Source organism: Macrotis lagotis, chromosome 2 (assembly GCF_037893015.1).
Source record: "Macrotis lagotis isolate mMagLag1 chromosome 2, bilby.v1.9.chrom.fasta, whole genome shotgun sequence".
In the NCBI taxonomy this organism is placed as follows: Eukaryota; Metazoa; Chordata; class Mammalia; order Peramelemorphia; family Peramelidae; genus Macrotis; species Macrotis lagotis.
The window spans coordinates 116,530,790-116,545,193 of record NC_133659.1 but is presented as its reverse complement, the minus strand read 5'-3'; the positions used below and the strand labels follow the sequence as shown (position 1 = coordinate 116,545,193).

Sequence of the window (14,404 nt, the reverse complement as noted above, 5' to 3'; positions counted from 1 at the left end):
TCCCTAAGATAATTCTTCAATTTATCCTATCTTTGCTTGTACATTGTTGTTTGCATGTTTTCTTCCCACCTAGATTGTAACATCCTGGAGAGAAAAGCCTGGGGTTTTTTTTGCCTTTTCTGGGGATTCTTGGTGTTTACCACATAGTTATACTATGCAGAGAGCACAAAGTAGGCCCAAAATAAATGCCTCTTGACTTGACATAGTCGATTTAATTCAACAAGGCTATAATAAATGCCAACTATATGCAAGAGTGCTAGGTATTGGGGTTATATAGACAGAAAAGGAACAGCCCCTGACAACAAATAGCTTATACTGAAGAAATGAACATAAAAACAGAAAAGTGGATGTAAGCATATATACAAAGTAAATAATAATAGCACTTACATAGTTCTTTAAAGTGCTTCACATTCATCACACTTGATCCTCATAATAACCCTAAGAAGTAGATACTGAAATGCTAAATGGATCACACTTTACTAGGTCACACAGCTCCTCAACATCACTTAAAAGACCCTCCAAATGATCCCTATCTTCTAGATATAGCCTAACCCAAGAAGAGTATTATGACATGATCACTAGCTTTGTCCTGATCATTATATAATACAGTCCAAGAAAGCATTCAGGTTTTTTTTGCCATATCTTATTTTCCTTTTTGAAAATAGGGACATGGGGCAGCTAGATGGTGCAGTGGATAGAGCACTGGCCCTGGAGTCAGGAGTACCTGGGTTCAAATCTGGCCTCAGACACTTAATAATTACCTAGCTGTGTGGCCTTGGGCAAGCCACTGAACCCCATCTACCTTGCAAAAAACAAAGAAGAAAACAGGGACATTTGCATTAATAATCTAAGATCTCTTCAACCATTCTCTAAGGTTTTTAGAGTATCCCATCTGCCAGCTCTGTCAGTACTCATCTAGTGACTTGATCTCACTGAAGACAGTTAAATGCTATCCAACCATCTCCTCACTCCTGGGTTTCAACTCCCTGCCAACAATCATTTCGTTCTATCCTTCTAGTTCAAAGATCACTCTCCTTTTTTGTTCTTGAATTTATCAAATACTGGGTTATTGAGTTCAATTGTTTCTGATTCTTTCTTATCTAGTCTACTCCATTGATCTTTTCTTCCATTTTTTTTAACCAGTAGCAAATGGTTTTGATGATCACCATGTTATATTATATTACAAAGTCTGGAAGTGTTCTTCCTTCATTCCTACTTTTTTCCCCTCTTATTTTCCATGAGATTCTAACCTTTTCTGATCCTAAATCATTTTTTGTTGAAAAGGGAAAAAAGGAGTAAATTAAGTAATTCATTGTTTTCTTCATTTTGTGCAACTATCCCATCCACACCAGGCAAAGATCCTCCTTAGATCATCCCTCTTTCCATCAATATACCAAAAGAAACCAAAAGCATCTTTTATTTTCCATAAAGTCATTGCTAGCCCCAGCTCATTCTATTTTTTCCATTCTCTTTATAAATTTTACAAACCTGTCAATCTTGTCTTCATTCTGTTGCCTCCCTTTGCTCCCATCATATATATATATATATATATATTATTTATTCCTGAATCCCCATGAACATGCACTGTTGGGCTTTTTTTTTGTCAACTCCTTTTTTTCCTTTTCATTGGAATAATTTCTATTTGCTCACAATTTCATTCTTGAGAACTTTCCATCCCTATTAGACATCCCATGAAACATACTTAAGTCATAAAAATACTACCTTACCCATCCTTTCTGTTTGAAATCTATACTAGAAAAATCCAGGGAATCAGGCTATGCCTTTTTTCTTTTTCTCAATTGATGATTGAATGGGGTGGTTGTTGTTGTTGTTATTGTTTTGGAATCTATGATTTCCCTGAGTTAGGCAGCTCCTAGTGAGGGACATATTAGCACCTTCTCTGTAATTTATAATCTTGGAGATTTGCCAGCAGACTTCAGAGGTTAAGTGTCTTCCTGACTCAATGCCAGTCAGAGGGCACCTCCACTAAGCAACGATGCCTCTCTAATTACTGGCTCCTAAAGCTCTTGCCACTTCCACTGCAGTAATCAGTTCTTCATCACTGGTTATAATCAGGAGCAGAATAGCTGTTGTCTTTGTTGTTGCCTGTTCCACATTTTGAAAGATGAAATTATCATCAAGGCAAGTCAGAGATTTATCAGGTCTGCTTTTGGCAGAGAAATGGAGTCAGATGCACAGAGATCTGGAGTCTCCTATCACCACAATACTGAATCCCTTGCTAGATCTACAAACTACTTCCCAAATTCATCATCTAATTCATCCTTCTGATCAGGTTGGGGTGTAGCTGACTTTTATAACAATATTACTTCTATTTCTACCTTGGTTAACTTAGCTCCAATATTCCCCATAATGTTTCTGCATTTATAATTGGCTCTCTCTCTCTCTCTCTCTCTCTCTCTCTCTCTCTCTCACACACACACACACACACACACACACACACACACACACACATTGTGTGGATCATGTGGATCATGAAGCAGTTCATTCCTTCACAATGAAGGTCTTGAAGTGAAGGCCAAGTTGACCATTTTTCAAATGGATTGTTGAGGGGAATTCTTTCTCAGCTATGGGTTGGCCTACCCTGCCCTCTGTGGTACCTCCAAAAATCTGATATTCTGTGATTTCCCCTGTGCAGTGGCAAAAGGAATATACAAATTGTCACAAAAACCAGTTGAGGAAGGAATCCCAAACATAGTGTAGGTAGAAGTCCTAAGGGGATATAGTTCTGCACAAGGATTCTAGATATAGTCAATAACTTTTCATGACAAGTCAAGTGAAATGACTGACATGGAGAGCGAGATGGGCAGAGGTAGAATAGATAATAAGAATCACAGAATTTCAGATTTAGAAACTATGCCTCTTAATGTGCAATAGGGTGGTTTGGGCCTTGCTTTTCCTTTAGCAAAACACTCCACCTCCTGATTCTATGAATGTTTTACTGGTTGTCCCTAATCCTTAGAATTTTCTTTTTTCACCTTTGTCTCCTGGAATCCCAGCTTTCTTCAAGTTCCAGTTTCTACAAGAAGCTTCTCCCAATCCCCCTTAAATTTCTTTCCTGGAAATAATCTTCATTTTATCTTGTATATATCTTATTTGTAGATATATGTTTGCATATTGTATACTCCATTAGATTATGGGCTCTTTGAGAGCAGGGAGCATCTTTAATCTTTCTTTGAGCAGCCTGGGACATAATAAGGCTTAATAAATACTTGCTGACTTAATCAAATAATCAGTTAAACCTTTACTTCAATCCCACCAAACCACTATTAAGTGCTTTACTGTGCTAAGCACTTTGGTAAGAGATAGGGGATACAGAAAAAAAAAATCACTGTACTCCAGGGGGTTTAAAATCTAATGGATGACAAAAGGCAATCAAACTCTCCATATCCTTTGATCCAACAATACTACTACTAGGTCACCATATCTATAAGAATATTCATAACAGCTCTGTTTGTGGTGGCAAAGAATTGGAAATGGAGGGAACATCCATCAATTGGAAACTGACTAAACAAGCCATGGTATATGAATATAATGGAATATTACTGCTTTATAAGAAATTACAAGCAGGCAAATTTCAGAAAAATCTGTAAAGATTTACATGAACTGATGCTGAGTGAAGAGAGCAGAATCAGGAGAACACTGCACACAGCAAAAACAACATTGTGTATTGATCAACTATGATAGACTTAGCTCTTCTCAGCAATATAACAAACAAAGACAATTTTAAGACTTGTGATGGAAAATGCCATCTATATAAACAGCAAGAACTATGGTGTCTGAATGCAGACCAAGCACACTACCTTCATCAGCTAGGTGGCACAAGTATAGAGCACTGGCCTTGGAGTTAGGAGGACAGGAGTTCTAATCCCACCTCAGACACTTTACACTTGCTAGTTGTGAGGCCTTGGGTAAATCACTTAGCCCTCATTACCATCTCAGTCATCCTGATTCATATCTGGCCATTGGACCTAGATGACTCTGGAGGAGAAGGCTGGTGATTTAGCACAGTGACCCCTCACTCAAATCCATTTCATGTGCTTATCATGGCATCACCTCCCTAATGTTGTGGGTTTTCCTTGAAAATGAAGGACAAATATTTATTTTAATACTTTCACCTTTTTTAAATTTGATTTTTGCTTTTTCTTTCTTGTTTGTTCCTTTTTTGTTCTGCTTCTTCTTTCACAGTGTGACTGATGTGTGTAACACAACTGTACATATGTAACCTATATCAGATTATTTGCTATCCTGGGGGTGAGGAAGGGAAGGGAGAAGGGAGAAAACTTTACAAAATTGAATACTGAAAATTATTTTTACATACAATTGAAAAAATAAAAAAGGTGAAAAAAAATCTAATGAGTGAGAGAACATGCATACAAATTAGTAAATTAAGCTATATACAAAGTGGAAGGAAGGTAACTTTAGAGAGGAAAATTCTGAAGGGTAGCGGGACCAGGACAGTCTAGCATTTGAGCTGAGTTTTAAAGGAAGTCAGAAAGTCTTAGAAGAGATAAGAAAAGAGATCATTCCAGGCACAGAAATGAGAGATGGTTAACAGACTGTTTCTGGACAGGGCAGTGGCTAACAATCAACTTGGGCTTAGCTACTCAATGTGCAAAGCTGCTTCTGCTAGGCTTGCTTCCTAGTATTAGGAAGTGGCTCATACTGGCTGTGATGACTGTAGGCAGTGAAAGTTGGTGACTCACCACTTATCACACTGGCCAAGGAGGTGGAGCTGCCTATCTAAGACCGGTACTATTAATTTCCACCCCTGCTTCTGAGTTGAACTTTTTTTCAGATGTGTAAAGCCTGAACAACTGATGTATATGATGCCTTAATTATAATAATAGTTGAAAATTCTAGAGCCCTTGAGAGTTTGTAAAGATTGTTTTCTCTGTTCTACCCAATCACATATGAATGATTTCATTTTATCCTCAGTTATTAACAAGCTAGTGAGGTAGATATTAGCAGGCATTAATGTTCCCATTTACAGACAATGAGACTGAGACTCAAAATGGTTCAATGGTTTCTCTGCAGTCACACAGTTAAGAAGTCTATCAGGTGGTTTTCAAAACCAAGTACCCCAGGACATAAGACCAGTTCCCTTCCCATTATACATGTTTCCTCACTGTTTTACACATGGAAAAAATGATTGATGCTACCCAACAACTATCAATAAACTATACATTTATCCAATAAAATGGTGACATTGTCTCATTTGTGCTGGCACATTCTGGAGGAAAGCTGATCTAGGATTGCTCTGCTGTTCACTGCTTTCATTACACTGGGAGTTCCTTGAGGTCAAGGATTATTTTTTGCCTCTGGATTCCCAGGGAGGTCTAGCCCAATAGCACACAGTAACTATTTAATTAATGCTTATGGACTGACAGGTCATTAGCAGGAAATAGTGATCCAAGCTTGTAACTAGACTTGTCACTTTCATAGGATAAGGGGAAGGTAATAGTACAGAATCCATTATGTTATGTATCAGGAACTGAGTTAAATGTTTTTTCACAACTATCATCTCACTTGATTCTCACAACAACCCTAGGAGGTAGGTATTATTAATTTTATAGTTATTTTGCAATTGAGGAAGCTGAGACAAATAGGATTAAGTGACTTATCTAAGGTCACAGAGCTAGTAATTGAGAAGAGGTCACATGTGAACTCAGGACTTACCAACTCCTAGACCTAGGGCTCTATCCAGTAGGCCACTGGCTGGTCCACCTATAGAAAGTGGGGAGCATTTAGCATCTTCCTCCTGAAAGTCAACTAAAGGGCAATTACCCTGACATTTCATAGTTTCTTCATGGGTTTTTTTTTTATTGTCTAACCAACTCAAATGGAAGCTAGGTAATCTAGTGAATAGCATGGTGGAACTGGGAGCTCTAAAGATCTAGATTCAAATTCTGCCTTTGACACTAGTTGCAAAGACCCTGGGCAAATCATTTAACATGTAAAATGAATTAAATAATACTTGGAAACACTCATAAAAATACTTTGCCAAACTTATGTAATTGATTTTAAAATGGAAAGGGATCTCAGAGGCCATCTAGTTTAGTCCCTTCCTTCAAAGATGAGGAAACTGAGACCCAGAAATGTTAAGAGGGTTTTTCAAGGTCACACAGGTATTAAGTATTAGGGTCCTGAATCCAATTCATTATTGTTTCAGTTGTACTCTACTTCCTTTCACTTCAAGTCCTATGAGAACATAAACCACCATGATACAATCTTACAACTCAAATCACTTCTATTTCATTGTGAAACAGATTTCCTATTCTTTGCTATCTAGATAAGAAACACATTCTGGGATGCTCCAGTTCCTACTCATTATCCTGCAAACTAACTTCCCAAAATATCCTCTTGATAAGGGTATGGTAAATTGGAAGCAATCTCTGCCAAGAAGTGGTCTAACTGAATGAATAATATATGAATTTCTCCAGGCCTGTTTGTAAAAATAAATGTACTTCATTAAAATACTAAGGATTCACCAACCTACCAGCAATTCTCCCCTCTTTCCTCTTTTTTCTCTCTTAAGTTTTCATTCCCTTTATTCTTTAAATACTACTCATTAAAACTCTTCCTCTGGCAGGATCATACTGAGTTATATAAACTAAGAAATGGAAGAGACAAAGTCAATTTGTGCAAAATGAAATTAAAAATCTAAAATATTTCAGGCTCTGAGTGGGTCTGGTGGAATGATTATGGTCTTGTGAGTCCAGGACCTCTTTGAGGAAGAATTTCTCTACAGAAGCAAAAGGACAACATTTGAATGGTTTCCTATTCTACAGCTCTAGAATTACAATGGTTCTATAAGTCTTCCTGGTGTTCTAGCAAGGAATTCTTCTTACTCCTCAGTTTCATGTATCTTGTAACTATTCCACTTTACTTGTTTGAAAACTGCTGGGGGAAGTTTTTGGAAAGGACACTTCCTTGCTTAGTGCATGTTAAAGAAGAAAGAGAAACATACCCTCCCCCCAATTACCATCACATTCCAATGTCATGTTAAGTTGCTGTTTTTCAATTGTATCCAACTCTTCATACCCCATTCAGAATTCTCTTGGCAAAAACCCTGGAGAGATTTGTCATTTCTTTTCCTCCAGTTCATTTTACAGATGAGGAAACTGAGGCAAACAGAATTAAGCGACTTGCCCATGGTCACACAGCTAGTAAGTGTCCAAGGTCAAACCTAAACTTAGGTCTTCCTGACTCCAGGACTCAGTGCTCTATCAATGTGCCATCTAGCTGTCTTCTCAAGGTATTTATCAGCAATTTGGGTAGTTCTTGGAATTCTCAAGATCCTTGGTTTCATAAGCAAAAAAGAATTCCTATTATGGAATCCTCCTAGGACTCCTCATAGACACTACTACTACAAAACATAGGGGGTGTCTGCCCATATCCACTGCAGACAACTTTTAAGGGGCCTCCTCTTGGCACCAGGTAATGAGAGGCACCGAAGGACCACAACAAGGAGTCTACCCATGAAGAAGACTTGTTACCAGATCTTAAAGGATTCTGCTCTAAAAGGATGATACTTTTTCTACTGGGACACCAACACTTTTACAAGTATAGTACTATAGTCTACACTGATCTCACCTAAGATTTCCCTTAACCAGGCCCTACAGAGAGCACATAACAGATTGCCATATTGAACATCCCTAGTGTCTGGGATCTAAAGCAGAAAATGTCACCCTCTAAAACTGAGTCTAGCAAATATTTTACCATTCTATTATTAAGTCAATTAGAAATTCTCAAACATTCTCATAAACATCATAAGACCAAGAAGGAATATGAGGAATAATCTAATCAAACTTCCTCATTTGACAGGAGTTTCCCAAGTTCACACAGCTCTCAAGGAATTTGAGGCAACATTCTCTAGACTGGATTTTAGAGTCTAGAACCCAGGGCCCACATTTCTGTTTGTTAGGTTATGTTAGCATAAGCAAGTCACAACTTCTCTGATCTTCAGTTTCCTTAACTATAAAAATGAGAAAAATAATATTGTACTAATTACCTCAGAATACTTTGCAAACCTTACAACAGTACCTAAAGGTGAATTATTATAAGTAGTAGTAACAGAGGCAAAAACTGCCAATATTCCTTCATTCTTTTTAATTTTTAAATGATTTAGTTCATTTTAGCTTAATTGAATGAAAGATTCAAAGATTTGAGGGGCCCAAACTGATTTCTAGGCACCTTCTACAAGGTTCCCTTAAAATCTTTGAGAAGTTTTAAGTTTTAATAGCTTAAATTCATTTGCTAAAGCTTGGTAGCTTGAAACTTCACTAAGACTTTGAGGATACACTGTATACAACACCTAGAATACTAAAATGTAGCAGAATTCACATCATTCACAAAATCTAATCTTGGTTCTAGAGAACAAATGTGGAAACACTCTTTCCTCCTTTTGATAGAGAGGGAATAGAATGTACAAAGTAACTGTTTATGCAGCCAACTTCCAGAAACTGTCAGTTTGCTTTGTTCAACTGTTTTCCTTTGTTTTAAGACAAGAGTTGGTTTCGAAAGAGATAATCTATAAATTTTACCTTTTATTTTCCAATTCCTGAAGAGCCAATAGCCAACAGGTGCTACAAAGAATTAGTGGGCAACCAGGGGGACAAAGTGCTGGACCTGGAAGATTCATCTTTCTGAGTTCAAATTACCTTTAGGGTTTGAGATGGGGATTGGGTGAGGGGAAGGAATGAGCCTTAAAGTACCTAATGTGTGCAGACATTGTGCTGAGTGCTTAACAAACATTTCATCTGATTCTCACAATAACCTTGTAATGTAGGTGCCACTGTAATAGGGATTGGAACATTTCATTACTATGACTTCCATGAAGGAAACTAAACTTTTCATTCAACAAATACTAAGTAGCTCTAGGAGAAGGGCAGAATATCTGAGGCCTCTTTGAATTTAACACTGGCTTTCCTTCTCTCTCGCCATAGTTTTTTGTCACCTACTGGGAGATGCGGTAGAAACTGTTGTACAGTCATTACATCCCTAAACATTCTCAATAGCTTCAGTAAGAAAATGCATATGGACAAAGAATCTAGTTACTGAATTACAAGTCTCTTAAGTGTTTTATAATATTGTGTCCCAACTATATTTGAAAGACATCTTCTCTACAATGTTACTGATAAGCCATCACTTAAGCTTTTTTTGCTTCAACATTCTCAGTGAAAAGGAACTCACCTACTCACCAAATGGTCCATTCCTGCACTGTTGATAGAGTGTGAGCTGTCTCAGCCATTCTGGAGAGCAATTTGGAACTATGGCCAAAGGGCAATAAAACTATGCATACCCTTTGACTGCAGCAATACCACTATAGGTCTGCATCCCAAAGAGATTGTAAAAAAGGGGAACCCACATGTATAAAAATATTTATAGTAGTTCTTTTTGGAGGGACAAAGAATTGGAAAAAGAAGGGATATCCATCAATAGGGAAATGGCAGAACAAATTTTGGTAGGGGAATGTAATGGAATAGTATTGTTCTCCTAAGAAATCATGAATGGGCAAACTTCAGAAAAGCCTGGAATATGAAATCATGCTAGGTGAAGTGAACACTGTACACATTAACAGCAGCATTTTGTGCTGATCAACTATGATGGCCTTAATCCTCTCAGTAGTTCAGTGATCAAGGACAGTTCTTAAAGATTTGTGATAGAAAATACTACCTGCATCCAGAGGAAAAACTATGGAGTCTGAATGCAGAGCAAACCATATTATTTGTACTTTTTAAAAATTTGTTTTAAAAACTTGTTTTTCTTTCTAATGACTTTTTCCTTTAGCTCTGATTCTTCTTCTATGACATGACAATACAGAAATATGTTAAATGTGATTAAACATTTTTATAAGTATCAGATTATTACATTAGAGAATTTATATCAGATTACTCCCTGGCATAGGGAGTGGGGGAGGGAATGGGAAAAAATAGAAAAATGTTAAATCAAAAGCTTACAAAAAAGATGAAGGTTGAAAACTATCCTTTCATGCAATTGGAAAAAAATAAAATAAAATAACATTTTAATAAACCCCCAAGATGCCAAATGGTCTTAGAGATATCTCATTACTAGGAAGTTCTTCCTTACCTTGAACAGAAATCAGCTTCTCCTTCCCTATAATTCCTACCCATCAGGCTTCATTTTAGCCAAGAATTCTCTGAAGCTTGGTTTGGGAGATATTTAGTTCAAGGTCTAGAACTAGCCTACACTTAAGACTTCTATGAACAAAGACCTTCACTTTCAGGTTTAAAAATAGCACTTTTCCAGCTTTATTTTTTTTTAATCAGTGATGGATGCATAGGTAGGATAATATTTCCATTGAGAACGCAACTATTTTTTTATCTTGTACTTGTCCTTGAACTCTAATTTTGTTGGATGGCCTGAAAACAACTTTCTTTCTTATGGGATAGGCCCAAAGGAAAAAAGCTATTATTTCCCTGATTAGAATCCATGAAATTAAATCTGTCACAAGACAAAAATCTAACTCAATTCCTTCATTTTGCAAATGAGCAAACTGAAAAGCTTGATTTTGGTTGTTCTGGTACATTCTATTCCAAAAAGAGAAATGAACCAAACTTCAGGGAAAACTCTACCCTCTTCCCTCTTGTGTATTCAGGCAGGCACCTACCTGACACTCCACGTTGCAGTAAAATGCTTGTCTGCATCTTCCACATTTTGACAATCCTTCTTTCCTTAAAAAAGAAAAAGGCCACTGTAATATCCACCCTAGAGTGGTGATAGGTTCAGACACACAATGCTACCCACTTTATCATGCAATAATAAACTGGATAAGAATCAAGATTTTGTAAACCTTAAGTTTCCCATTGGTAAATAACATCTTTTCAGAAGAAGTTTTTGACCATAAACCAAAGGTCAAATCCCAGTGGAAATGACTATTGGTCCATCTGAATGTCTAGAAGCGTTGTCATTGGTGTCCAATCATTTCAGTTGTGACTCTGACATCATTTGGTGTTTTCTTAGCAAAGATACTATAATGGTTTTCTATTTCCTTTTCTAGTTCATTTTTACAGATAAGGAAACTGAGGCGAACAGGGTTAAATGACTTGCCCAAGATCACACACTAAGTGCCTGAGGTTGAATTTGAACTCATGAAGATAAGTCTTCTATTACTGGATATTTAATACATGAAGAATGCTATACTAGTTCAAGTAATGGGATAGAAAAGATTAATTAACAGGGAAGACCAGAAGTAACACAGCAGTTATAAGAAAACTTATATCACCCCATAGATTCAGTCCATGGTTCTTTGAACCAAAGGAACATATAAACCAAGATAATAAAATCTTCCAATGATCTAAATGATTTATTTATGGCTTTGTGGAAAAAAGTCAGCTTCCTGCATATCAGTTTTCTTACCTGTAAAATGGAGATGATAATAGCAGAACTATCTTGCAGGTTTGATATTTTAAACCCGGAGTGCTTAAACACTCCAAATCCAGGACACTAACACAATCTCTTTAAAGAGCATAAAATGAATGAATGCCAACCTGAGCCTTATAGATGGCTTCATAGAAAACTTGGTAATGCCAACAACTGTAAACACTAGCCATTCAAATTAAAAACTCTGTCATTTTTTGACAGGGACATTCTCAAATGAAATCTCTGAAGCACAGATTGAAGGACACAATCTGTGCATTTCTCATTATACTTTCTCTCTTTAATTGTATTACTCAAACACAACCTTTTTAGCCCTAATGTTAAAGGTGAGTTTTCTAGAGATTTCTATTGCATTGTTTTTGTGTAGCACTTATATAACCACACTTCTAGTGCTCCTTTATGATACTTTCTAGATTGTCACAAACTAAAACACATAACTAAACAACCTTTATTTTAGATTTTTACTTCCCTTCTAACCCCTACCCCCACAAAAAACCCCCCAACAAAACCTGTGAAATTCATGGCTCTGGTAAAATCATTCTCTTTATTTGAAGAATCATCTGACTGCAGGGGAGAGGATAGAAGGAAAATCAGGAAAGTCAGCCACTGCTCCAACTCCACTGCAAAGTATGCTGCTGCATTGCAGCAGATTGAAGGCTTAGCTTGGAGCCTGTGAGATAGCAGACCTGACCTACCTATCCCAACAAGAAATCAACACTAGCCAACCCTGATGGATCACTCTTCATGAGTTGGGAAAAAAAGAAAAAAAAGAAAAGAAAAGAAAGAGGAAAAAAGAAAAAAAATCACACTGCTGAATTCTTTGCTCCTTCTTGTCAGCAAGCGATAGTCACTACATTACTCCCACAGAATCCATAAGTTTTCCAAAATTGCTTCTGTTGGAACTAAACAGACTGTCTTACAGTTTTCATGACAGTGCTTGAATCCTGAGACTCAGACTGCACAATGTGTGGGAGAGGCACACATTTCAAAGCTGAAGCATAACAAACATTCCAAATTTGCAGGTCTAAAAAAATTGTCAAGAACACATAAATCCAGTCAAAGGTGGCCCTTGTTTCTAGGTACTCCAAAATACAAAGACATGATTCCTTTGGATACATCCAGGGGTTATCCAAAATCTTCTATTTTGCAGAGGGGGAAGTCATAGGTTGGCTAATCATTCTTTCAGTTTTTACTATAAGTGGAGTATCTAGGTGATAGGTGGATAGGTGTGTGTGTGTGTGTGTGTGTGTTTGTGTGTGTAGCAGTGGGGGTGATGTGAGAGTGCTCTCGGGGATGGGGGGAGAAGGGGGTAGCAAAAACACACACACACACACACACACACAAATGAAAGGATAGCTTTCTTTCTATCCTGAAGCTTATACCATATTTGGGAGAACACTCATAAATGACTGATGGTAATTAGAAAGTCATTGGTCAAGAAGTAAATAGACATGGATCAAGATAGCTTGGTGAACTGAGTGTTAAAATGGAGAGTAAGGCAATCTTCTGTGTTAGCCCGAGCAAATCACTTAAAACTCTCTAAGCCTCAGTTTCCTCATCCATAAAATGGGTATAATAAAAGCTCTCCTAGGGTTGTTGTGAGAATGAGATAATATTTATAAAATCCTTTGAAAATCACAAAATGCTATAAAAATACTCATCACTATCATCATCATAAACCATGTTTAGGAAAAAATAAGAATCTCCAAGTTTGAAAACCTGTATTTGAATCCTAGTTTTGAAAAGTTCTGGGGGCAGCTAGGTGGCACAGTGCATAGAGCACCGGCCCTGGAGTCAAGAGTACCTGAGTTCAAAAATGACTTCAGAGACTTAATAATTACCTAGCTGTGTGGCCTTGGGCAAGCCACTTAACCCCACTGCCTTGCAAAAACTAAAAAAAAGTTCTCATCTTCATTTGAAAAATGGCTTGCTGTGTTAAGATATATAAAACTTTGTCACAAAGAGCCATATGAATTAGGGTTATTATGCTACAGCTTGAATACATAACAATCATGTGATTAGAGGACAATGGGAATATCTGAGATAGCTTCTTGGAAAAAGTAAGTTTGTAGATGTTTAATATGTATGGGGTTCTATCTTCCTCCTTCCTCCACTAAAAAAAAAAAAGATCGACTTTTAATTAAGATGCAGCTTTGACTCATTTCCAGGCCCAATGGTAACATCTCAAGGGGAAAGCAGGCAATTTTAACTATAATGACTCTTTAAGCATGCTGAGATTTGGAGGAGCATTTAATCAGAACAATGTGGCCAATCTCTCAATGGCTAAGGGTCTTTCGTGGGATCCAGTCTTTTAGCACATGTTCCTTGAGGACCAGGTAAAGAAGGACAGGTACTGAGTTACTCTTAATTTCTTTTCCCTTTGAGGATTGGACAATTATCTTGAAGGTGGGAAAGATTATAAAGATGGAAAGTAAGGGTTGGAAAATCTGAGTGGTCATTTAACCCAACTCCCTTATCTACAGATGAAGAAACTAAGTGACTTAATTGTCTCTTTTGTTTTTAAACTAGTAGAGATATGAACTTTCATAATTCTAATATCTCAGCTTTGAAATAAAGCCTCACTGATCTGGTAAATGAGTGAGATAAGGATAGTGGAGAAAAAGTTTGATAGTTCTGTTAGGGAAGTTTTAACTGAAAAAGTTTGTTCATTCTGTTCATACTGGGTAAGGGGCAGAATTCTGGGTCTGGATGACCTTAAATCCAGGTCCTTTTGATTTCTAATCTAGTCTTTTTACCACTCTTCCCTATTTCAGTACTTACTGTGTCTGATGAAGTCAACACTGAGGAGGACATGGTGATAGAATGGGTAGCAGGCTACTTGCAGTGTAAAGGCATTTCTCATGCGGATTGCGGGGGGAGATAAAATGAAGTATAATGACAGCTAACATTTATCTAGCAGTCATTATTTGTCAGACACTGTGCTAAGCACTTTACAATTATTATGTCTTTTGATCTCACAACC

At 37.2% G+C, this 14,404-nt stretch overlaps 1 protein-coding gene across 2 annotated transcripts in view; it reads right to left on the bottom strand.

Moving 5' to 3' along the window:
• The window catches only part of SMYD2 (SET and MYND domain containing 2), an 82,239-nt gene that overhangs the window by 45,002 nt on the left and 22,833 nt on the right, over window positions 1-14,404 (bottom strand). For both annotated transcript variants that reach the window (XR_012475723.1, XM_074222661.1), the window contains exon 2: window positions 10,652-10,715. Coding sequence is in view for 1 of the 2 variants with exons in the window: in XM_074222661.1 (XP_074078762.1) it covers window positions 10,652-10,715 (64 nt within the window). In the remaining variant the exon portion in view is untranslated. The remainder of the gene's footprint in view (window positions 1-10,651; window positions 10,716-14,404) is intronic.